The following is a 26,668-nucleotide window of genomic DNA, read 5'->3' as shown; positions in this document are numbered from 1 at the left end:
ACCAACGTAAATGAACCACGATTTTTCGTCGGGAAAGCTGTCACGTGAACATGCCATCACCTAACGCGTTCACGATGACATATCCCACGATTTTAGACAATGAAAGATTGAATAAAAAGCTCCAAAAGCAAGTCGACACAAAGATTTTATAAAATCCTTGAGCGTTTTCTTAATGCTTCGAATATTACAAACAATTTTCATTAGTAAAATCTAACGAAAATTTTTAATGCAACAAAGACATTCTATCATAGCTTATTCTGGCCAGGGAAAAAGGTACAGCACCAATAAATCCATGAGGAAATTGCAAAATGGCTGAACCAAGTCCCTTGGTTATAGAATTAATTGTGCGCTGATCGGCTGCATCAAATCACGCTGCATAACACATCGGAAATGTAGAGAAGGCGGGCTTTTAATTTCCTCAACGAGATTTTCCCTCTTTATAAATATTGCATGTGGTCAATTTTCTGACAGAATAATGCTTTCTGAAACTTTTACAAAATGAGAATTTCTTGGTGGAACAGTGCCTCCTTTCTCCAAGAACAACTCGCCCTACTTCTTTCGCGACCTGTCATCGATTTTTTTTTTTTTTTTTGCAGGATCCATTAGTTGCATACACGCTTGTAACTTCTGTAATAAACAGCAACAATTAACTGCATGAATCCATCATAATCCATTTACAACAACATTAGCAGCATGCACTAACTAAAAAATCAAAAGAAATCAAAAGGAGGAAGATACGAACAGCTTTCTGCTCCTTGATAACTAAAGGTAATGTGAGAGGAGATCGGAAGAGGTGTTGTTCTTCAATCTGCAACTCTGTCCCAGGTGTACATCGCCAAAAACATACCTACCATATAATCAGTGCCTTAAATCACTGTTAACACACAAATAGTCAAGAGAGCCTGGACTGGAGTATAGATACGCTGGAAAATGTGTACGGCCATGCAACTAATCTGTACAGAGCCCTTTAGTATAGGTACCATATTCAACGGCCTTCAGAATTTGGAGGCTTTGAGCCAACCCACCCACCCACCTGTACAGAGCCCTTTAGGGCGACGAACTAAGTTTGAAAGTTGAACTTTGTCCTCGGCAAAAGCACGACTTATTGCTTATACAATGTACCGTTTCTTTAAGAAAAATAGGTTTTAGAAAATAGTATGTCCTCAAACCATGCAACTAATCTTTTGACAAGACTAAACCCAAGCTTGGATTCCTTGCTTTACTTCAATGAGTTCTTAAGGGGAATTCTAGAATTCTATAATTAAATTTCTCATTTTTTATGAAATGGGAATTGTGTTGTCAAACAAAAAATTTTGATTCCAAAAATTATAGGTTCATTCTTGAATCAAAATTCTAGAATTGTGATTCTACCCTAAGGGGTGGAATTACGGTTCCAGAATTTTACAATTTTTTCATTTATCTTTAGGGCACATTTCATAATGGTTTTAATTCATCAATTATAGAATTTTAATTGCTGTCTTATCAAACACATAATTTTTAATTCTGGAATCAAAATTCTAGACTATCAAACAAAAAGGAAAACCAGAACTAGAATTTTCATTCCAATTCCAGTTTGAGGTGTGGAATTTTGTTTCTACAATTTTAATTCCAGAATCAAAATTCAAGGTCATCAAAACACCCTTTAAGGAAGCAAGCTTTTGACAAGATCCTCCTGTTCTGACTGTTATCAGTCGTTCAGCATATCTTATTCAATGGACCTATCATGGTTGCTCATTTCCAGGACATTTGGTCTATGGACAAACATGTCAGAGACTGAACGATCAGATATACGAAGCCATTGCAAATAACCAATGAAGAAACTAACCGATATTCACAATGTCCAGGCCAGGCACACCGAGCCTTTCCATAATCCCAGTAACAGTCAGCATCCCTCAAAGGTCCACGTCTAGCTGCGAACATAACACCATCAGAATAATGAGGCAATGAGAAAAGCATAAGCAGCATAGTAGACTGAATGAACAGAATGAAATAATTACATTTGGTGACAAACTTTGATTTAGCATCTGGATGTGTATCATGCCACATTTCAAGCCACAATTCCCTCATTAAAACAGGGAGGCGAACAATATTCCGATGGTTCACTGCAAAACAAGAATCCCATGTAATCCCAGAACATGGTTTCAAAAATCATGAAAATAACAAAATGGTCGAATCAGATCACAGGAATTGGAAGCTCAATCCATCCTGATCTAGCAAGACGAGGCACTCAGAGTTGACATGCAGTTGAATGCAACAATCCTGATTAATCAACACTGAATATTACAAGACAGAGCACCTTAATAAGCTTTATACAGGAAATGAGACACATATAAATAGCATAATCTGTGTGTGTGTGAGTGAGAGAGAGAGAGAGAGACCTTTATCAAGTTCCCATACTGCAGTCCTCTTTCCTGGGACGCTTTCAGCATCTTCATAGTATGTAATATACTTGATGCGATTCGGTCTGGTCATGTTAGGAATTATGTCCTTGTCCGGATAATGCTCGACATTTATATTCATTTGCACATCTGTTCCGTCATGCTCTGACTGCATATTCAATTATAGCATAGGAGATATGCTAAACCATGAAAAGAAGATAATGTATTTTCACTAGGAGCACATTTAGATAGACAATTTTTCCATTTACATTTTAGTTGATAAAATCACGTGGCTTCATTTTGAAAAAGAAAACATAAAAATGAATAGTTATGGCACGTGTGGTACCATGTGAATCTAGGACTTGTCAAAATCCTGAGATTGCAGATACCACTAAGAACACTTTCTTGACCTTAGCAAAACATGAAACAAAGCAATTGCAGCTATGATTCTCATAGGAAAGTAATTTGACAAAGTGACAGAAATAGTAGCATTTGTATCTTACCCAAACCACTACGAGAAGCCTATGAAATAGACAGTTTCAAGGTCATGGGAACAGTTTCAAGATTGCTGATAATCAACAACTGTTGCATATTAGGAACTTCAGGATATTTTGGAGCATTTGGTAAGAGAAAAGGGCATCAACCCCAGAACCTCAAGCATATTAGTCCACGAATTTTAAATATTCATATTTCTTAAACATCGTACTAAATTATTTTGATTGTTGTTTTGCTAAATTTCTATATGAAAGCTTAAGATCTGAAGTAGTCTACTGGTAATGTTACATCTAAAGTCCAATTACAATTAAAAAGATACCTGTGGAGCCCTTGTGATGTTGACACGAGGCCCAAGCCAGGACTTGCACCAAGAAAGTGAGTGATATGGTACCTGAGAAAAAAATAATAAGACTTGAATGTTCAACTGTGATACAATGAAGATTTGTTGAACTTTTCTAATTACCGTCTCATCACCACTGGCATATTCTGAAACTCCCTCCACCAGATTTCCAGATCTGACAAACAAAAATGCAACATTCGTGAAATGCCGTTCATCTTAAGTTCAAATGTTTAAATATGTAATGCTGAAAATAACTTAAAATGTTTGAGGAAAAAAATCCAAGAGGTCATATTATTATGACTAGTGGAACAATAATGCAGATGATACTCTTAATCATGAAAAATACCAAGGGACCACAAAAGCTATAAACAAGATGGGGGGTCACGTGTGTGAGAAGACAACATGAGAATATGTCAGGTCAACCACGAACAAATTTATAGAAGAGGAAATTAGAATAAGCTAACTGATATAGTGACGCATGGCAACAAAAATTGGTGTTTGTTACAAACATCTATACATAACTATAAATATTGCACAAACTGGTGTTCATTTCGCATCCACAGGGTATAAGGGCAAACATATTGCCAAGTGATTCAGGGAGCAACCCATCAAATGAGAACTTATTTTGACACAGGTATCAATCAGCCACAGTGATGTGAAACAACCTTGAAAACAATGATCCTTCAAACTCATAAATGACATCAGTGACAATCCAATTATCAGGATATGGCTTGCCGCTTGGTGCAAAATGGTACCCAACCTATACCACCATGAAAACGTCAAATGTTTAGATTGCAACAGGAAGGAAATAATCACTCAAAAAGCACATATTGGACACTAAACCATGAATAAAACAAGAAGCACCGGACCACAAATAAAGACATTTTAGCATGAAGAAAAATGCATAAAGCTTCAACATGTTGTGTAATGAAATGGCAATGAGAACCTCAATGTTTTGTTCTGCTTATAATTACTGAAAGACAACTACACCTAAAACCATATAAGCTGGCGGCAAATGCAAGTGGACAAACACGCAAATGGCAAACTATGCATTACTTTGTCAAGAAAACAAATGCATATTTCAAGAAAATTTACCTCTGTCTTCATGTCTACCCCGTATATGCAAAAAATATTCTTCAATGGAGGTCTGTCCCATGGTGTAAGAGGATTCAACACAGGATCGTCATGGTACAACCTAAAATTTCGTTTTGTTTGAAATATATAAGTCAACACAACTATTTATCCAGAAATTTCCATGCATCAAAAACTAAAATAGTACTTTCCAGGAAAAGCAAGCTAAAAATTTGAACTTCATACAGATAAGAGCCAATACATTTTCCAAATAAGTTTGCATGCTTGTCAAAGATCAACAATATCAAGCTTCACTTACAGAGACCAGGTTGAAGAATCAGTGTCCTAGTGCGAAACCTACATGCTGGTTGTTGATATTAGAAGCTAAAGATATTTCTACGTAACAACACAAGGCTGAAACACAATTTAGTTCAAGAGAGAAATCAAAGGAATGAAAGATGAATAAATTATGCTAGAGTGGTCTAATCTGGTAACTTAACATCTTTTCCTAGACACATTCAGAAGATAAAAGAGGCTTGCACTTGGTTTTTACCATTAAAGGTGAACTGTTGAAAATGAATAAAAGAGTTTTTAATGATTTGTTAGCATCTTGTGAATAACAATTCAAAGCCTATGACACATATGCAGATCCATGACGTTAACCCTTTTTAATAGTCACAGACTCACAATTACCAGAAACATTTTGATAGTGTGTGACCTTTCCCTTATTTTAAAGAATTGTCTTCTCTTATGTACTTGAAGGGTAAGTTTTACATTTTTTTTTTAAGTCTAACGCCACTTTAAACGTCATTTGTAAAAAGAATAGAATAAAATTCACAATTTCATAAATTTTCTGTTATTCTAATTTTTAAAATTTTCTGAATCATAAATTTTCCAAGAAAAAACATCCTGAGAAGTGTACCTGACTATGTTCTTTTAAGCATACCATCGTTAGCATTGTTAATACCATCACACACCTGCATGAGAACATCTAGATGACCTCGAGCTGGAAATTTATTTTTTTTGTAAAGAGCAATTTGCTGATTGTTCAGCTGATGATAAGCTTACATGTGATCAGTAAGAAATGGCCCAAAACCCAAGATACTTTGTATCATAGTCACAAGTAACGTCTCGGAGTTTTAAACGGTGAGGTTTTTCTCGGGTATAATACGGTGAGCTTGAAAAAAGGGGAAAAATATGGTAAATTTTTAAAAATTTTAAAAAACTAAAAATGAGGAAGATAAAATAAGTGAAAAACTAATAACAGTATAACACAAATATCAAAAGGTAAGTAGATTTGCAACAAATAAAAAAATATAAAACGAAAAAAACTGTTTGACATTAAAAAAGCTGAAAAAAATGAAAAACTGAAAAAAACGCAAAAAAAAAAACGCGTTTTTTTTTAACCTTTTTTTTTCAAAAAAGGTGTTTTTTTAAGTTTTAAACAGCTAGTTAATTTATCGCATTTTTTTTCAAAAAAAAACGCATTTTTTGTGACTATGCTTCATATTCATAAGCAAGCCAAGTATGATTACATGATGTTCACCTAAGCTCAGTCACACCAAGCACACAATTATACTTACATTACATACAAATATACTTATGTTGTATATACAATTGTATATTACATTTTTGCCTATAAAAATACAATTAATAGACATTAAAAAGGACAGTTAAGCAAAAATATTAAATTGTTAAACCAGGCCAGCTTATGTTGAGCTCATGACTTTTTTCCACTAGTTGAGCAAAAGGTTTTTTCGTAAACAAGAGCTGCCCATTGCTCAGCTCTATACTTGTGCATCAAAAACATATTAAGAGAGTATGTCTGGGTGCACATGATCTATGAAGTTCCAGACGGAACAAAAAGATAAAAGACAATAGTTCCTGGTGATAAAATAGAAAGGTAAATGCTCAAAGCAAGAATACTTGAAGGAACATACAGAGCAAAGTACTTTGGCCTTCTAGCAGGGTGGCTCATAGCTAATACAAAATATGAGGGTCGCTAAAAACAGCCTGCAGACATTTTTATCAGGACAGAAGTGAACAAAACACCAAGCACCACTTTGCACCATTCAACATACTAATACAAAATTCAAACTAGCAACTTTGCACCACGTATAATTTAGGATGAAAAGCTGACTTACTTCTGTAGCATATAAAGTAGTCGCTGGCTGTCAGGGTCAAAATCTTGTATTGCTTTGAAAAAGGTCCCATCTGACACTTCTCGAGCAGAAAAAGATAGCCTAATGGGAAGTCCACATTCCATATCAGAGTTCACTGCTGATGCTTCATCAGAGAATGATGGATAAGCTGTACCAATAGCTGAAAAGGCATTGAACATCAAGATAAAGCTAAGTAACATGAGGAAGGGAAAAGACCATATTTAAATCACAAATGATCTATTACATACCCTTCATAGAAGGAATTTCAATGTTTATAATATTTGTAGGCCAACCTGAGTAATTTGACCTAAACTCCCTATCATCACAATGGCTTCTGTGTTCACCTCTCCCTTTCCCATCAAAGAAATGCTTCCAATAAGTGTTGTCTGCCCGACAATATTTTGAGAATGGTGTCAACCACAGGGAAGAACCAAATGAATTGAACATCAGACGTGCTGTTCCCTGACACCTTGCAAATGAAAATAGTCAAGCATCTGTAAACAGCCCTTTTATTAAAATTGCATAAATTTTCAAAATAAGTGGCAATTAGGAAATGTTGCACAAGCCACAGAAAATTTTGCAAAGATGGATAGTGGCTTGCAGAGTTAAAATTAACAGAAAGGAATGACTTTCCTTGCCTACATACAGGCGAGGTTAAATAACATAGACATCATTAAGAGTAAGAAAAACAACAGAGACAGCCACACCATTTTCTTAATGCTTACTGCAAGCCAAGGCCATACAAGGCACGTATATGGAATCACAAAGGCAGGTCATTGACAAACTATGTGCCATTCAGAAACATAAAGAGTTAAATTCACTGGAAAATATCATCTTGTGACAAAAAGGGATAGCCTTTGATCAGTACACTTGCCAAATGCCATGCCAAGGCTGGAAACTTATGAAATCTTTTTAACATTTAATCCGTTGTGTCACATGTATTATCTTATTTCCCTACAAAACATCTAACTCATAAGAGTAAACCATAAACATGATAACCTATGAACAACTACTACATTACTCACCTCAGCAATTGGCAGACCAAATGTAAATCCCGAAAGAGTTGCTTTAACAGTCTCAGCAGCACCAAGAAGAGGGGCCCCTGAGCAGCAAATAACATATAGTAATCTAAATTCCTGTCTTCTGTTTATAATTAAAACATAAAAGAAGTGAACTAGATGATTGATTGAATGGCATGCCCTAAGTTTTTTGTGCCCTTGTGTATCTCCTAAAACCATTTGATCAAGTGAATAAAAATAATAATTTGTTATAGATAGTTTATTTTAACAAAAACTAATAGAGTGCACCACTTGAATGTGCACAGGAGAATATCAAGAGCAAAAAAAAGAGACTTTACAATGCATCAAAATTATATGGGTCAAAAATCATGATTTTATTTCCTAAGAAAATAATCCCAAACATGATCTGTAACAGGAAAATTACGTTGAGTACCAATGCAATTAAATCAAGGGAAACCATCTTTTAGCGTAGGTTGCACAAGGGCAGCCAAAACATACAGCATATTTTTCCACTGTCCACAAAATATGTGGCAAACGTCAAATGTTACAGGCATAGCATGGAACACAGAAACTGCGTTGTGCTTCATCTTAGTGTGGAATGTCTGTTCTGCTCAATGCAAATGCCGTGTTTGCTCTTTCTTCCTGTTCCTAAGACACCAGGTACAGGACGTCCTGTTCCTTGCATCCCAGGAACATGAATAAAACATGATCTTAATGAACATCATTCAATTCTCCAAGATGATTCATGCACAAGACAGGAATGAGCATACCAACAGCAAAATAGGCATGTATATGATCGTCGAGCCATTGTAGGTACAGTTTTGGTGCAATTTCTAGCTTCAACCACTCCAGGAAGTACCGAAACACATTATTTCCCATTGAATGTGCAAACACCAAAGAGGGGCCCCCACGAAGTTTAAGTGCAGTCTCAAAAGTTAACCTATATAAACAAATTGCAACAGATTTAATAAACAATAAAAGATTGTATGCTAATTTAATTTGTATATCATAAAATATGAACTAATCGATCAAATAAAACAAAACATATCAGCCATGAATATCATGGATGTCTTAAGTGTAAGCTACACCAAAGGGAAGGCTAACTCATTATAGTAGAATATAGTCATAAAAAAAAGCACAAAAAGAATGTGATTTAACATGGAAAATCTTCATGAGAAGGGTACCAAAGATTTTAGGCCAAATTAATTGAACTTCAAAAACTAAATCAAGAAATATACTGAAAATTTAGACATTGGCTTCATGACTACAGGAATCAATACAACACCAATAGCAGCTAAATACATGAACAGACTCGTGCATCTTCTGATGACGTCTCTTCGTTTATGGCTAAATAAATAGAGTACAGCAGTAGATAGAAGGATAGAAAAGGAAATTATGTTCACTTCATCAATAAAAAAAAAAAATAAAACTTCCATATGGACTACTATGAGAAAGTAAAACTGAACAAAAAGAAAAGTATAAAACTTCTCCTATCATCCACAAGCAACTTTAACATCATAAGGCAGCAGGACAGCAATCCCACGGGAAAAATTAATAGCAAAAACGACCACTGCAACTAAACCTAACCATTAAGCTCTTCCCAACCAAGCAACATGGTTTGCTCTAAAGTGATGACTTTCCATTCATACAGTTATTATTAAAAGTTAAAACTAAGGGATTCTTCATGTACATTTTTTCAGAATTTTCATAAATCTGCAAGTCCTCCACCTACCCTCTCTCCAACCTCAATCAGCCCTGAACTCTCACAGCCACCTCTTCATGTTCAATTTATCATGTCCAGTAACTTAAAATTTTAAAAAAATAAAAATAAAAAAGAAGAAGAGAAGAAAGAATAGTTCAGCAAATTGATGAAAACGAAAAACATGACAGAGAACTAGATGCTAGACTGGGAATAAAGAATGTCCTTATAGATTTTTTTTTTAAAGTTCAATACATTGAAAGTTTGTTTGCAATTAGCAAGGGCTTAAAATCTAATATCATATAATTCCTGAACCCACATTTTCCAAACTTGTTGTGTTTGTACCCGAACTCATACCCACACCCATGTAGCTGATCCATCCATAAAGATGAGGCTATTACTAAAAAAGATCCTGGTTGATAGCTGCACAAATAAGTGTTTTCAAAAGTTAAAGCCATCTCAAAATTATTTCAAACAGAAACCCTATAATATCACGTTGAGATTTAACAAAAAAATGGTAGGAAACACAGAAAGATATGCCAGAAAAGATTAAAAAGAAATACAAACTTTAGCTTGTGAAAATAAAGATCTCGCTCCTCAAGCAACGATGCTGAAAGTCTCCAATCATAAGGGGCAGCAAGTATTGCATTTGGCGCGATACCAAACTCAATGCACCATCTCACCCATTCTTTCCATACAGAAGAAAGAGGACCTGGATAATGTATCATAAGTAGTACTTTTGATTAGAAATATGATTATGAGCGGGAGTAGGATGCACTGACCTAGGAATAGATCCCAATAGTCCTACCCTATTTGGTTGGCTGCAAAATCATGGCTACATCTGGATTTTAACAAAGATGAAGCAGACTTGAGGAGAAACAAATGATAACTTTGCAGGATGAGCAGCTATCTCTGAGGAATCCCTTTCTAATAAAATAAGAACTTTCTACTTGTGTACGTCATGATATCTGAAAATGGCCAAACCATTATATCCAGCTTGATCACACAGAATATTCACTCAATCAGCATCAGCCAATAGCAATCTAGTAATCTGGAAGGCATCTAAGCTATCAGCGTCTTAAACCTTATTATGACCTTGCAGAGATTGGATGTAATAATCAAGATCACAAAGCACCACCAAGATAGAAACAACTCTCACGGTATTTTCAGATGCATGTCTGTGATAAGTGGCATGATTTCTATATATACGTCACATTTTTTCCATGAAAAAAATTTATCTTTGACACACATCTTTTTTCCATGAAAAAATTTTATCTTTGACACTTTTCTCCGATGCATAAGGAGTTACCTGTGATATATCCAGGGTCTAGTTCTGTGATTGCAGAAAGGCCACTATCAGGGCGAGATTTGCATTCAGGATGATCTGTCTGATTGTAAGGGTCCAGCAACATGCACTTGAGCCAGCAATTCACAGCAGATAAAACCTGTATCACATTTAAGCAACAATATCGGGCTACGGTTTACTCATTTCCAATTTTTGTACATTTCGTGGAATCTACCACAAAAATTAATGAACATACAAAACTTGCAGCTAATTTACGATGACATTTACTGTACGTGCGACACAGTTCAAATGCATCATCTCTTGAACAAGTGCCATAACATTAATTATACATGCAAAATGTTATAAATACACCGTCTTTTGAGCTGGTGATGTGGGAATATTTGAGGAACACGCGCACATGTATGGACAATATCCGCCAATGACATAAAAATGACAGCTCTAACTAAACATATCGTTCTCTGCGTTGCCCTCATTTAGAAGTGAAGATCCCTTCGTAGAAAACTCTGTTCGGCTTCACATAGCTCTGGTAAAATTCGAGAAGCAAGCAAGGTGGATCCTAACAACGATATCGCTTAACGAACTTATATGCAAGCGAGAAAGAAAAGAAGGGGGGAAAAAAGAGAAGAAAGAGAAACAAGAATGACATCAAGAACCGCTCGGATGAACTACCAAACTTCCCCCAAACTGCATGAATGACGTCACTCGTGCATCGGAATGTGAACCGAAGAATACCAGCTCTGGAACCTACATCGCTAAACAATAAGATAAGCACGTCAAACCCGTAAAAGAAAAGCATCTACATTCTTGGAATCCAAGCTCCGACTCGTGTAAATAAACAAGAATGACATCAAGAACCGATCGGAAGAACTAACAAACTCCCGTCAAGTTTATGAATGACATTTCGATACGACGTCCCCTTGGGCATCGGAATTTGAACCGATGAATACCGATTCTGGAACCGTAGCTCGCTAAACAAGAAGATAAGCACGTCAAACCCGTAAAAGAAAAGCATCTACGTTCTTGGAATCCCAGCTCCGACTCGTGTAAAGTAATAAGAATGACATCAAGAACCGATCGGAAGAACTAACAAACTCCCCTCAAGTGTATGAATGACATTTCGATACGACGTCACTTGGGCATCGGAATTTGAACCGATGAATACCGATTCTGGAACCGTAGCTCGTTAAACAAGAAGATAAGCACGTCAAACCCGTAAAAGAAAAGCATCTACGTTCTTGGAAACCCAGCTCCGACTCGCGTAAAGAAACAAGAATGACATCAAGAACCGCTCGGATGAACTAACGAACTTCCCCCAAGTGCATGAATGACATTTCGATACGACGTCAGTCGGGCGTTGGAATTTGAACCGATGAATACAAATTCTGGAACCGTGGCTCGCTAGACAAGAAGATAAGCACGTCAAACCCGTAAAAAAAGAAAAGCATCTACGTTCTTGGAGTCCAAGCTCCAACTCGGGTACCTGAATCTGTAAGCGCCATAACAACAACGAGCTACAGAAACACGAAAAGGAAGATGAAGACGAAGAAGAACAGGAGGAAATGGGTCCAAATACCTTCCGGGTATCAAGCCAAACGGAGTCGAGGGGGTTGAAGTCGAGAGGAGAGTAGGGACAGTCAAGCACGGACCAGGCGCGGAGCTGCGTGGAGGCAAAGCCCGGAATGATGACGCCGGAAAGCTTGGAGTGGTGGAGAGACCACTCCTCAGCGGAATGGACGGCCGGGATCATCTGCAGGAGGATGATCGCGGCGTAGATCTTCGGCAGAGAGACGGCCATCCCGCGGGATCGGCGGGGTGTGCTCATGGGAGGGAAAGGAGAGCGAGCGGAGACAGAAATCGAGAGGGTGAAGGAAGATGGGAAGGCTTGAGATGAACGAACGAGACGAAGAGCGGGAGTCCTCGTGATGCATTCATATTGCTCTCCAGTTGAAATTACCACCGCAAGAAAGCCCCCCTGGATCTGCTTATATTACAATACTACCACCCATCGGCCATCTCGGGGCCTTGGACCTTCGGGCTGGACGAAGCATCCGGGCCTTGGACGCCACCCACCCACGTTGAGATTGTTTTCCCTTCATTAAGAAAAAAAAAAAAAACTTCATAATTTAATTTAATTTAACTATAACATATATGTACGATATGTAAATGTTGTATAAAATATTTGGTGCATGTGAGCAGGAAGGAGAAGCCCCGATTAAATAGACCTGAAAAGGAGTATGTAACTCACTCTCTGATCCACCTGCCTCCAATATCAGAGTCAGCTCTCTCTCTGAATCCAGTCCTCTTTGGTCATATCCTTCAGTCAGGGACTCAGCGTCCCTATGAATGGCAGGTCGGCCTCAGAAGTGTTGCTGCAGGAAATGTGGTCTAACTTGTCAGAAGTCAGCCCCTGTGCCAAATTCTCAGGCATCTAAGACCTGAATGCATTAAATTATTCACCACTCGCAAGTCCCATCCTTTGGCAGAGCGGACTGGAGCAGCAAGCATCGCATCCTATCTCATTCATATCAGATCAGATCGGATAAATGATATCATTGCTTTCTCATTCAATTCAGATTCTCATTCTCGGATTGAATCTGATCGTTTCTTTTTTTTACTGTTTGGCATGTCAAGAGTTTATTTTAGATGCCATGTAAAGAGTTTCTTGTTTTGGGTATCGATTCAGTCCCACCTGTGGTACCCAAAACAATGCCGTTCGAAAGGGATGCATTACCTTGCCTCCTCGCTTTCATATGGTACGCATGCATGGATTCGTCAGCTTGTAATAAAATGACAACTGTGCAAGAATGTCAATGAATCAGATCCCAAATACGATGTAATCTTTCTTTTCTGATATTCCGTTTGAATTCAGGTTCAAATATGAAGGAAGACGTTCATAATCTAATCCAAAGCCGATTTTGTAAATTCACATTTGATTCTTACTTCTAACCGAATCACATTACAATATATTGGAAACCGAGTTTCAAAATGTATGGACAATGGATATTACATATTTAACTAAAATTAATTCCCACCCAAATCTATATCTAATCAAATACTTATTTAAATCCAAACGTTATCTTTAAGTGCGCCAAAATCCCCTACAAAAAATATCGGCCAAATCGGCCGTTATCCGCTGATACCAACCGAACATTAGCCGATATACAAATGAAATGTTCCTTTTTTATTTAACATAGAAAATTTCAAAATGGCGCCGCCTTATTTAACGTTTTTATTTGTATTTACTGGCAGGCCAGAACTCTGCAGAACCTACTAGATTGTGCAAACTGATAAAATGCGCACTGACTTTTAAGCTTCTTTAAGCTCAAATCATTTCACTTAATCCTGTCATGAAGCTCTTCTTAGCACCATGAAGGGCGACTTCTATCTGAAGTATGTTACAAACAAGTTTGCAAGATTGGAGCACCATGTCCTCATGTGGGAGTAACATGCTGGCCAAGATAGGTGCACCCTTCGCGTATATAGGCTTCACTTGACGGAACCCAGCATCAAGGAATTTAGACTGCAAATATCAAGATACACAAGTCGATGCTGCTCGTCAGCCCATATCTAGCATGGATTTTTAACAGTCATAGTCGCCGTTAAAAAAAAACCAACTAGAGAAAAAACGTACAATTCAAAAATGATCTGAACTCCCATCTGTACTTACCAAGTTGATGCCAATTCACAAGAACAGTAATTCCAGATGGACGCTGAGTTGCAGGCGCCAACTCATCCTGATCAGCTTGTCATGACTATCCAGCCAATGAAGTGGAACCATCACGGAAGGAAAACATTATCAAAATACACCCGTCCGAGCCTTGCTAAGCAGGTGGTTGTTTGCATACATGGTTGTCTCAACATAAAGTCCGCAAATCCAGAACATTTCTATGAGAAAAACTCCCCCAACTTGAATATTCTTGTTGAGGTATATCACTAAATCCAGTATAATAAAAGGAGCCGGCCAAAATCCTCGCAGTTCTTTCCAATAAATTTTTTTGGGAAAAAAAAAGAGCGACCACACGACAACAAAAATAACCTGTACATTTTTTCAAACTCTTCATTACACGAACCACAGAAAGATAAAAGTACAGAAAGAAGCTTCTGATGCAACTATATGTGGAAGAAAATACATTTATAGGGTCAGTGACCTGACTATGTGTAGCTCAATGCAGTATTTTTCTTTAAGGGGTACAAAATTATAAAAATCAAATATTCCGAGCAGAAGATTGAGAAAATTTGAACACTAAGCATGTCAATGAAACCATCCACCGATTAATACCCATAGAAATTACTCTTAAACAATTGCGAAAGAAAAAAGGAACATACAAATTTTGCTGCTGCGCATAAGCAGGAAGACAAGGAGGTGAACCACCTGAAAATGGATCGCAAGTAGGTATAATCAACATCATCACAGAGATGCCTACGGCCTCATCTTAGGAACCTAGCCTTGTAGAGATCAAGAGAAACATATCCAGTTGCAACTGCCCGAGCTCCATAGAGACGCCCATGCAGAGAATGGGCAGCCAAACAAGCACCTTCCTTCCGCATGAACTCAACAAAAATGCTTCCAGGTTCAAAGACAAGCAAATCATAGGCGTTACTCTCGCAATTATCTAGATTGTCCTGTGTTTGCTCTTGTTCCCCCTCTAGTTTTTCTTGGACAGCCTCCTCTGCTTCTGTAGGGACTTTCTGCAGTTCATCACTGCCTTCCAGACCAATCATTTCAATGGATGTCCTTTGCATTCCTGAGCTGTCTTGTGTGCCATGCTTGTTCGCTTCTATTGGTTCATTTTGCAGTTCATTGCTGTCATGTACATGAACCCCTCTCTCCTCTGCAGGCTCTTCTTTCATATAACCACTATTGTCCTCAACTTTTGCACCCTCTGAAACAAGGCTGTCAGTAAAACCAGATTGACTTGCATCAATGTCTGCTTCCTTTTTAGCAGATACTATATTACTGTCACCATTGTCAAGGCGATGTTCAAAATTTACATGGGCGTCAATTTTTGACTCTATACATGCATCATTTTCAAAATTAGCATCAGAATGATTTGGCTCCCTTTTTACACGATCAGTTGGATCCTTATCTTGACAGTCTTCCGTGCCTCCTGCAGCTCCTCCATGATTATTTTGGTGTTCTCCAGCACCATTATCCAACTTCTCAACAATTGCTTCATCGTCACATTTAAGACAGCCATCCATGGGCATCACGGCTTCAGTGTCACCAGCTGGCTCTTGGAAGAATCTCTCTGAGCCACCATTATCAGAGGTCACAGAAGCATTTACAGCAATAACAGAATTTCCAGAGTACCTGACAACATTCACAGACTTGACTGTGCCAAATCTGCAACAAAATGTATTAAAAAGGCATCAGCAAAAAGGAAACAACTTAAAATTGTCAATCGTCTCAGAACCATGGTAAAAGAATCAGACTGCACAGTTATATTCGCACACGAACTATTTCACATCTGTCAAGGCCCAGAGTCTCCTCCGGTAACCAATTTACTCCTATGTTTGAGTTTCACGTCTGTCAAGGCTCAGAGGCCCTTCTAGTAAACTATTCACTCCTATGTTTGAGTCGTTCAATACTGTATATTCATCAAAAGTGAAGTTGGAAATATGTGCACAGCAAAACCAATTCCATATATCCTACATGTTTAAGTTATCCTAATTTCATAAAATTTGAAAGGAAGAAGAAAACATATTTAAATAAAAAATATAACAAAGATATGTCATCAACCTGATGCTACTCTTCATGTGATGTCACTCATAAAAAATGATTTTTCCTTGTAACTGAGTGAGGATACCATGACACGACAGAATTCCCACCCACTACCAACATATTCTGGGATTATTAGGATAACAGAAGATTTCTCACATACCGCAGACATTCTAACCGTACATCTTCCAGTATTTCTTCCAGCTCAGGCTCCATCAGCAATCCAAAATCTTCTTCAGATAACTATTTGCCAACATTCACCAACCAATTAGATGCAGTGAGCAACCAGAGGAAGCTCATTCAAGAAAAATAATAACCGCAGCAACAATAATCAGACGACAAAGTTTAGATATGATAGAGGGACTTATATGCAGGCATTTTTTATCTTTACAAAAATAAAACTAATTCAAGGCTCTACCACATTTTTGAGCTTCAGGACTGGAGTCGGATCCTCTAACAATGGCTTTGCATGATCAGGGATGCTATAGCAAGGATGTTCTGAATTAGTATCCTGGAAGGAAAACACCATGATTTGACAGCAAGCATAATTAAGATTCTTATAAGGAATAAAAAATGTTACATGTGTAAAGATGATTATACCTCTCCCTGTGCATCAGGAGTGGCCTGAATAACAGTAATAACATGTCCTCCCAGTGTCATCCCATTCAAGCCTGCACATGCTCTGTGGGTGATTGACTGATCCATATACTGTATAAGACAAATCATAGGAACCAATTTTAGTTTCAATAGGCAAAAAAAAAAAAAGAAAACAAATTCTAAGAGAGCACACTCTAAGTCTCTAATTGAAGGAAATGAAAGTAAAAAGCTAATATGAATTGCTGGAAAAAAAAAATATGTTACAGACTCCACCATAATTTGACTCTGCTAGTAGCTAACAAAATAAAGCAATTTGATAGTTACTATTTGGTAGCTAAATAAAAGCTCTGGATGAATTTATCATCAGTCCTTTGGCATTAGTACATCCAAGAATAGCAGCAATCATTTTCAGGTTGATTTCCACGTAGAAATTAAATCACCCAAAAAATCCCTCTGAGTAAAAAGTAAAATAGCTATCCTTAATAACTGAACATGATGGCATGATCAATTTCAAGTGGACGGAAGTGGATATGCCAAGCTGCCTGGAGTCACTGCCTAGTAAGGCTCGGGAATATAAAATGGTGAAGAGTTTTTTACATTACTAAAAAATTCACTCAACCATGTATACATAACTTTTTTTATGAGCTGGATCTGACCTAATGTATTTAGTACTTACATTGAATTGGGGAGGTACTGGACAGATTGTCTGGCCTGTGACCCATATAATCTCGGTGCTGGCCAGGCCATTCATTCTTGAGCCAGGAAATAGGCTTTATTTGGGCCCTTATGGGCCTGCGGGGTCTTTGTGGGTCGGACAATGGGTCGGACAATGGGCTGGCATGAGCCTCTACTGGTTGGGTAATTCCAGGCTCGCCCCATCCCCCAGGGCACAGCCCTACTAGCTCATGTTTAGCTGCTCGAGTTGGTCATTACTGGAGTACTTTGAACTGTAACATGTGAGCCAGCAAAACCAGCTGACTCGCTACAGAAGTCTTGTTATGTTTCACTTGACCAATAGTTACAATCTTTTGTGCACTCATTTTTTTGAAGCAGGGAACTGTGGTTTACATGCATTTAAGTTGAAAAGTAGCTATGCGAATTTGGTGTTTTAGCCTTTTAGGTCCTCCAACCCGTGATTTTACTTGTGAAGCTGGAATTTATATTCTTATTTTTAACCCTAGGGTTTCTTCTAGCTTGTCCATATATATGCAGCTTCTGCAGCCCATATCCGCCAAACCGAAAGTCTGAGATTAGTATGGAGTTGGCTAGGTTGTTACAACAACTTACAATTCGACCCACTCCCACATGGGGTTCAGGCTCCGAATTTAATAGATCCCAACCCATCTCCTAGCAGCTTCAATTCGAACTTCAAAAAAGTTAGAAACCAAGACAATCAATCACTTAGCTGACACTTTACAAGCCCTTGACGATTTTTAACAAGTTTCAATATGGGATTAAACTTTCATAATGGAGCATCACAATCCACCTCCTAAATCGCATGCATCTGCACATGTGGGACTCCAACTTTGATAATGACACCAATTGCAACAATCCAATCCACCCTCATGTCAGACTCGGCTCTTAGTTTGATGGATCACAACTTGAACCCTAATAGTTTCACTTCGGACTAAACTTTCATAATGAGGCATTACAACGTGCACTCTTGGACATATTTCCCTGTCTCGCTCACTCCCATATAAACGTGGGACAAACAAATGATTTGGACACAAATCCTGCACAAATGAAATATCAAAGGCGCTTCCTGATTTTTTTATATATATTTTTTTTTAACAAATCAAGCATGCCCATGTTTTTTTGTTCCTTTATACAGCTTGCTTGAACTTTTAGATATTACCATGATGACATAATATTTCCATGACAATTTTAGAAGTTCACTTTCAACCTCCAGAATTAAGTTTTGTATAAGGAGGCATTTGCTTTTCCGGTGTTTTCTTATGATGCAAGAAAAAGGTGCTGCTAATGACTCTTCAACACCCCATCTTTGTGAAAGTCAAAACCCACTTACCTTGTCACATGTCATTGTCAAAATCACATATGTAATCCTGCCATCAAAGTTACAGGCTGAGAAATCACAACCGTGCTAGAAAAAACATGCTCTGCATTTCAATTTTCAGATACTTCCCTCAAATCGATCACTCTTAGATTTCATTGTTAACATCGATATGCCGCTGGTACTCAATTGGCAAATGGTTTAATATGAGGACAAGTGCAAGAACGATCTGCCCTAGAGCTGACATAAATCAGCCAATAACGGATCACAGCACAAAATTATAGGAAAAATAGGGTTGTGAAATGAAGAAATAACATTTTTCAAACTTAAAACCTCTCTTATATTAATGAAAATAATATTTTATTTTTTACAATTTCCTGCTACGTGTAAATGGTAGCATACTTAAATTTGGTGCCACATACCTCTAAAAATGCATGCGATAAGCTGGAGTCCTTCCACTCGAAATGATATGCCTTCAACTGGCCAAAGACACTAACAATCTCCCTCAGCTGAAAGACAAACAAAGAAGGATTAAATAGCCAAAGAGAACATTCTTACCCATCAGAATAAAGAAACCAAAAGTGGAGGTAAAAAATGACACTGAAAATTACTAAAACGGAGTAAACACATTTTGTTGAACAAACTAAGAAGCAAATGAATCTTAAGTGCAGATCTTGCCACAGTTTGTGAAGTGGATGGAGAAGAGAAAAGTACAGAAGCCATACCATGTCAGATGATAAGGCCTTTGAAATACCTCCAATAAATATCTGTGAGGAATTAATGTTCCCAAAAGAAACCCATGAGTCATTCAATTTAGAAATAATAGCAGCATGTCAATAGCAAAATTAGCACTCTGAGAAGACAATGGAAAATGAGATGGAGAAAAGTTAACGTGAAAAGAATAATACAAAAAAGGAAGTGATCATCACCCGTTAGAAAATCATAAAAAACTAACAGATAATAATGTATTACATATGTACAGACAGATAAATAAATAAATTCATATTACAGTGAAAATTAAATAGACGTTCATAAACATAAAAAACTCCACAAAAAGAAACCAAAAAATTATACATGGTAAGACCAATTAAGTAATCACAACATAAAACAATCAAACATGGATGAATTCACTCTTCAAATAAATGAGAAAATACAATAAAGGGAAGGCACAATGAAATTACAAAAAAAAAGGTTAAATTGGCCAACTAGTTGGCATCTGCTGGCATTTTTTAGACCTCACCAACCATAGAACATTGACTAGTTGCTTGGCCAAAAACTAGTCAACTAGTTGCATTATGATTAGTAAGGCTCAATATCGACAAGCCAAAAGAATATAATTCTGTTTTACCTTTTCTGAAACTTTAATTCAAACATAAATAGCGGTGACACATGCATACAGAATTCAACTCATAGTTCCTATGGCTCATTATGTATGGAGAACAAGTGGCCTAAACTCCAACATCACAAGGGTCATGACTTAAAGCAGAATTTTAGCAACCACCTGAAACAATTGAAAGGTTCCATATTGACTGATATAGATACATTGGCAAAATAAAATAGCTACATAAAGACAAAATTTCAACAACCATCCACAAAAGCATCAAAGAGTTCAACATTGAAAGACAAAGACACATTAATACACTGTCGAAATCAGGCGGCTGCAAAAAAACAAAAAAATAACCATGTGATACAATCAGCCTACTACTAGTTAAGTCTCAACATAAGTATTTCTGAGAAGTTAGGACCTTGCTTTTTTTTTTCCCTCATTTCTTCAACTGAACATTTGTTCTTTCCATTTTAAGGTTGATGTAAAGGCAAAACCAGAGGTGGAGTCCAACCCATTCACAATAAAATTTAGTGCCAAAGAGCAAGTTGATACATCATCCCCTAAACAAGCCCAGCAGAATCATGATGGAAATATATCATGGCAGTACAACATTACCTTGTTTGGTGAATCTTTTACTAAATCAGATACTGCATCAATTTTCGCTCCAAATTTATCTGGAGTTCCAGTCTGCATGAAAATAGCAACTGTCTGAAAACCTGCTACATGGATAATATACCTCAGAAACTAGAAATTGTCATTTTAAAGAAATGAAGCAGAAGTTTTAACTTCACATCAAGGAGAAAATGCATTAAAAAAAAAATGTACCAAAATGAAGTTAACTGCACAAATGTCCACAGAAGATTTACAGGTGCTAAAAGGGAAGAGAGAAAGAGAGACAGCTTATGAATAGGAACTTTCAGTTCAACGTGAATTAGTGGATGTACTTTGTTTAACTGACATGTGAAACTTTTTATTTATATTTTGTTGAAATTGGTGTTTTATATTTGTCACTTGTTACTATTCAACATACCTTCTGCTTGTGCAGTTCATGTTTTCATAAGGAACATTTTAGTTGCATTTCTTTTTTCTTTTTGTAAATTTTTCATGAGCTTTTTGTACTATAAAATTGCAAATTCTTAAAATTACTGTAAGTTACATTACATAACTAACTATCAGCCTAATCGATACAAGTGATATTATGCACTTCACAACATTGGATGAAACAAATCCAACACAATTCAGATTAACCAAGCATTTGTTACGAAAACTGACAAAGGCAGACAACCAAAATCAAGAAAACATGACCATTTATCATTTTATTGATACTGCATTTGTCTTCAACTATGAGTACATAATTCTATGTCAAAGATATATAGCAGAAGGACTTTCTTTATGCAGGTGCCTGACCTTGTAACTAAAATCTCAATATATGGCTCACTAACTTTCTGAAAGATTTTTAAAATTGCAAAACAAAAAAATTGATATATAATTAATCAATCAACTCAATTATCACATACTAAATGATAGTTAGAAAACAAAAATAAATTAAAATTAAAATAAACTCCATGGTCCATAGAATTCAATACTCACACAACAAGGTAAAAGGGAAGTAGAGTCCCAAAAATTGGGCACTTTAAAGGTCAGCACTCAGAGTACAGGTAGGCAACACACAGAACTTATAGCACAAGTCCTATTCTTCATCATCTTTGTCTTTCCTCTGTGTTAACATACAACATCATCCTATTTAAACATTCAACAGCCTTCCTCCACTAAGCATTTGACAGAGTAATGAAGGTTAGAAAATCTTAATCAGGAGTTTGAAAGTAACAATATGGGCATGCCTGTTTGCTAGCTATGCACATTTAAAAGATTTAATTAATTGGGAAAAGTAAAAAAAAAATCAAATTATAATCTTAATCATTGCAAGAATATCCACATCATTCGCTTATCCTAAGCAAATACAGATTGAATTTCATATGAAGTATGGGAAGCCAATGAAGCACGTTTTGTGCAGCAGAGAAGCTTGAAGAAATGATGTTTACTAGTAAATGCTAAGCCATACCTGGTCTCTCTCTCTGTCTCTGTGTGTGTGTGTGCGTGCGTGTGTGTGTGTGTGTGTGTGTGTGTGTGTGTGAGAGAGAGAGAGAGAGAGATAGAGAGAGAGAGAGAGAGAGAGCCTCTCTGCTATTAAGAAGGGATAAAAAGCAACTCAGTCACTTCAAAACCAGAAGGACTGCCAATTGACAAATAACTTAGTATGACATCAATGTAGCAAATAAAAATGGTGGTGTAGCTGCAATTAACTTATTAAGTAACTGTGTATACAGAAAGGACCATGGAGATTATAAATGACGTATGGAAAAGTGATTTTCGTAAATGTTTGTTCCAATATGGTGAGGTGAACAAATGAAACATAACTTATCCCAATGCCAGAACAAAGCAAAACCAATCACCAAACCTAGCAAATACAAAATCCTTGTGACAGTAAAATAAGTTATAAGACGCAGGCACAAGTGACACGAATCACACAAACGTTTAGCAAATTATTTTTCCATCAGAGGTTGTCATCAAAGCCAAAAGAGAAGTTTAATTTGGTTATTATGCATATGATGGATAGTGTACATTCTGATCAATCAGCATCATCTACAACATGTTTTCTTGATTGGTCAGACTTGTGACTAAGAAAAAAACACAAATACTTGCCGGCCAAATAATGAGATTATTTCTTCTTTTCAAGCAGTACAAGTGTGTGAACCCAAAATTCAGGAACATAAAAGTGAGAAATAAGAGCAATCTTACTGCAGTTTCAATGAAGTCTTTTGGCCGCTTTATTCTTAGTATTGAACCAGAAAACAACTTGCCATCAAATGAGAGAGCAGCAGTTGCATCTTCTGGGGTAAGAAATTCCAAAAGCGCCTGGTTCTTCTCCTTGTTTACCTGGAGAAAATTTCAACAAAGACATGAATATATGCAAGTGGACTATAAGCCCATCAAATGATGATAAATGACATACCATACAGCTAATGCAAGGAACCCTTCCTTGAACATGCTTGGTACGAGATGACAGCAAAAAGTTATTGAAGCATTCCAACAATGTTTTATCAGATGCTGAAATGGGTACGTTCTCCACATAGAGCCTCCTCGATGGTCGAGTTGCCTGTGTTAGCTGAATATCATCTTCCGGAGCACTGTTGTCTATAGAGGACACAGCATTTGTGTTGGCTGGTGGATGCAGATTCAAAGCAGTTGATATGTCAGGGGATGCAGCAGGTAACTCAGACAGAGATGAAGCCTGTTGAGAGGAAAGAAAAGAAGCCAGTTTGGGAACAGAAGCACCATTTTCTGCATTGGCAGGCAGGATATCCCAAGCAGCAGTTCTCCTTTCAGGTGAGCGTATTGTTGGAGAAGGAGTTTTAACAGCTGCGTCAGTTCTCCTCTTCCTAGGCGAATATCCACCAATTCCACTATCACCATATCGCCAATGATGCCCCCCAGACAGACTATTGCTTTTCCTGCTTTTATCTACTTCAGAATGGAGTCGATCACGCTTATCCTTAAAGGAATAGTAGGAAGAACTTTCATGTTCCCTTTCTCGGTAAGATGTATGCTTACGTTCTTTGGGTGAGGCTGAAGCTGATCTATCTCTGGTTCGATGGTGTTCTCGACTTGCTGATCTTCTGCGTTTTGACCTTGGTTCTTCACGATCACGATAGGAATCCCGAATTACCACAGAGGACACCTTGTTTCTGCTCTTCTGGTCTAAATAGGAGTCTAATTGTCTGTGGTGAGAATCATATTTTCTGATATCACTCTCATCAGGCTGCAGATTTCTTTCAATAACACCTTCAGTTTGATGTCTCCGTTTGCTTTCTCTCCTGTCTTCTCTTTCAGAGTTTCTGCCTCCATTGCCTCTCCTATCCTTTAACTTCATATTTTTGTACTGGTTCTTCTCAATCCCAATTTTGGAACCAGCATCATGTCCTTCATCAACCCGGTGGTGACTTCTCCTTTTTTCATCTGTGTGGACTCTATCCCTACTCTTGTCCCTGTGAGATATGACTTTAGATGAAACATCTGTCTCATAAACTTCCTTTCGCTTTCCCTTTGAGGAACAATCTTGAACCAGTTCCTTGTCACTATTCCGAGCTTTTCTCATTGAGTCCACCAAATTAGACTTTTTCACATTCTCAGTAACAGAATCCTTTTTACGACTATAATCTGTACCAGATGCAGGGATATCATAGGCACTTTCAACAACTTTATTATCCAGTGGATTCTCTGAGACTGAATCTTGTGCAGTTATCAACTTTTTCTTTTCCCTTCTTAGCCGTATATCTTCCATACTAAAAGGTCTTGTACGAGCAGCGGTACCTTCATTGTCATCAAATGTAAATTCATTACCAGATTTATCTCTCTGTCGACTGGTGCCAACCATCTTTTCAACTTAAGGATGAAACTCTTCTAAGGACATTTCATGTCTAGAAAGCTGGAAGCAGTAGATATCATTCAGCTCAGACCATCTAAGAAGAGACAAAATATAAGTACAAATTATTGACCAAATATACCAATATTCCAAGTCTGATTGAAGTTGAACAAACTAAATCGTTAAAAAAACAGTATATCTTTCTTAGATTACATTTTGGAAAAAAAACAAAATGTGGTGCATCACAATGCAACAACTACACAAAAAAGGACTCTTGAAATAATCCACCAGCACTGCCAGCAAATGCATTACATGCAGCTCCCAGAAAGCATAACTATTTCAACATAAATTTATAACTTTATATATATGACCAGATCTTGTTCTGAAGAGCACGAAGTCGTCTATTTGCAAATCCAGGCTACATTCAAAGCACAGAAGCAGTCATGTACCAGTTGTTTCAAATGGAAATAGTCACATCTTTTCGAAGTTTCTTTTAAGGGTTTATACAGGAAAGTGCTGGAGAGGTGAATGAACGGGGGAAGAAATGCAATCGTAAGCAGACCGTGCAAAGGGGAAGATACTATTGATTGGTCAAATAGAACTTGATAAAAACGACGATACCACAAAGAGACAAAATAACATTTTTTCAATCCAAAAGCACCTTCGAGGACTTCTGGAGAAGCCATTGTGATTGTGACGATGCAACAGTAGAAGAACGGAAACGAGCAAGGTTAGGAGCTTTCATTTAATCATTTAATGAAGGAAACGGCAATAACGACATAAGACAAAGCAAAATTGATATTAATGACGTTGACATTTTCGCAAATGCGTCAATGGCACATGACCAAAATGTTAGGTGATGCTACAGCTATATTGCCAACAAAGGAACCGTAAATTGACAGAGAAGAAGATTCCCAACAACGCATGTTCTGTGGGCACTTGCATTTTCTTTCTCCAAACGCAAAAACTATCGGAAGAAAACAATAAAAGAGAAAGCGAATGAACAGAAACGCTAACCATGAGGCGTTCCAGAGGAGATGGAAGCGGTGACGCGGCAAAGGCCTTGCACCGAGGACAGTTGCAGGGCCGTCTTCTTCGAGGCACTTGCTTAGATCACCAAGAGATTCTTCGGAGGCACAGGTGAGATTGTGCAACAGAAACCCAAGAAGATTGGATGACGAAACACAATAAATAAGAGGAACGAGTGGACTGATTTTGACAATTGCGGGAGAGAAAGAAAAGGGAAGACGGTGGTGGGAAAGGAGAAAACCAAGAAAGAGGGGAGGGCGGGAGGGAGTTAGGGATTAGAGATTCAGACGGTCTGTGCTTGTCCGCTTGTCCTTCTTGCTAAAACTACACTCCCCTTCTCACCCTCGTCGCCTCCCGGAGGACCATAAATGGGAGGGAATTGGTGGGAGCGGCTCGGATACAGTTGGCAGTGCTCCGGGTATGGCCCGACCCAGGTTCAAATACAATCTGATATTTATTGTTGAAAAAATTACATACCAACGCTCACGTTTTGCACCGACAACAAAGAGTCCCTCAAGTGAACAAAGAGACCCCTAATGTCTGATATATATATATATATATATATTCATAAAGCGGCCACCGTCGTTTTTCCCTTTTTATGACGAAAAATACCCCGCTAAAACTTTGTTGTTTTTTTTTATATATATCCATTAGCTAAAACTTTGTTATTCAGATCAATGATTTAATAATTCCTCTCTGGCTCCCCCTCTCTCTCTCAGACACAATTTATGTCGCAATGAACACACGACACGAACAACTTAGACGACCATAAAGGCTGTTGTTGACTGAATTATCTTGTGGGCATTGACTCAAAACTTGAGCGTTTATATGTAATTTTTTCTTTATCGTTTATCTTTTTTTAAAATTGTGTCCAGTGCCTGATCCGAACTGCGAATAAAAAATTAATTGCTAAAAGTATTGTTGCCAAGCTCTTAACAAAAACCACACGAGGAAATACGTTCAAAATGGAGAGACTTTAACCGTAGCAAAACAATGATTTTCGTGCACACCTTTTCCAAAACTTCTTCTTTCCTTCTGAGAAAACAGAGTTGATGCCTTCAAACAGTACCAAGAACTCAAAGAACAAATGAT

At 37.5% G+C, this 26,668-nt stretch overlaps 2 protein-coding genes across 8 annotated transcripts; both read right to left on the bottom strand.

Annotated features, from left to right (window-relative positions):
- Positions 1 to 120: 120 nt before the first annotated feature.
- Positions 121 to 12,381, bottom strand: LOC116253442 (phospholipid--sterol O-acyltransferase). 4 transcript variants are annotated; one of them, XM_031628258.2, is made up of 16 exons: positions 12,044 to 12,381; positions 10,474 to 10,609; positions 9,732 to 9,876; positions 8,236 to 8,405; positions 7,472 to 7,548; positions 6,695 to 6,908; positions 6,429 to 6,606; positions 4,309 to 4,408; positions 3,879 to 3,973; positions 3,337 to 3,388; positions 3,193 to 3,264; positions 2,379 to 2,547; positions 1,998 to 2,102; positions 1,826 to 1,910; positions 743 to 847; positions 121 to 650 (listed from the first exon to the last, which is right to left on the bottom strand). In XM_031628258.2, exons 1-15 carry the CDS (start codon positions 12,290 to 12,292, stop codon positions 763 to 765), a joined length of 1,932 nt encoding a protein of 643 aa, XP_031484118.1. In that variant the 5' UTR covers positions 12,293 to 12,381; the 3' UTR covers positions 121 to 650; positions 743 to 762. The 4 variants fall into 4 exon arrangements, with proteins under 4 accessions (XP_031484118.1, XP_031484117.1, XP_031484121.1 ...); XM_031628257.2 differs by having other exon boundaries at positions 121 to 627; XM_031628261.2 differs by having other exon boundaries at positions 121 to 627; positions 6,740 to 6,908.
- Positions 12,382 to 14,587: 2,206 nt separating this feature from the next.
- Positions 14,588 to 25,928, bottom strand: LOC116252573 (splicing factor U2af large subunit A). Of its 4 annotated transcripts, none has more exons than XM_031626930.2 (10): positions 25,565 to 25,928; positions 23,138 to 24,644; positions 22,924 to 23,061; positions 20,740 to 20,811; positions 19,523 to 19,564; positions 19,220 to 19,306; positions 16,790 to 16,897; positions 16,611 to 16,700; positions 16,353 to 16,432; positions 14,588 to 15,814 (listed from the first exon to the last, which is right to left on the bottom strand). In XM_031626930.2, exons 2-10 carry the CDS (start codon positions 24,557 to 24,559, stop codon positions 14,899 to 14,901), a joined length of 2,955 nt encoding a protein of 984 aa, XP_031482790.1. In that variant the 5' UTR covers positions 24,560 to 24,644; positions 25,565 to 25,928; the 3' UTR covers positions 14,588 to 14,898. The 4 variants fall into 4 exon arrangements, with proteins under 4 accessions (XP_031482790.1, XP_031482788.1, XP_031482789.1 ...); XM_031626928.2 differs by having other exon boundaries at positions 16,608 to 16,700; positions 25,565 to 25,926; XM_031626929.2 differs by having other exon boundaries at positions 16,608 to 16,700; positions 23,138 to 24,610; positions 25,565 to 25,926.
- Positions 25,929 to 26,668: the final 740 nt, after the last annotated feature.

This window comes from Nymphaea colorata, chromosome 4, assembly GCF_008831285.2.
Source record: "Nymphaea colorata isolate Beijing-Zhang1983 chromosome 4, ASM883128v2, whole genome shotgun sequence".
NCBI lineage: Eukaryota > Viridiplantae > Streptophyta > Magnoliopsida > Nymphaeales > Nymphaeaceae > Nymphaea > Nymphaea colorata.
Note: the sequence above shows the minus strand (reverse complement) of the source record. Positions and strands in the feature narration are given on the sequence as shown.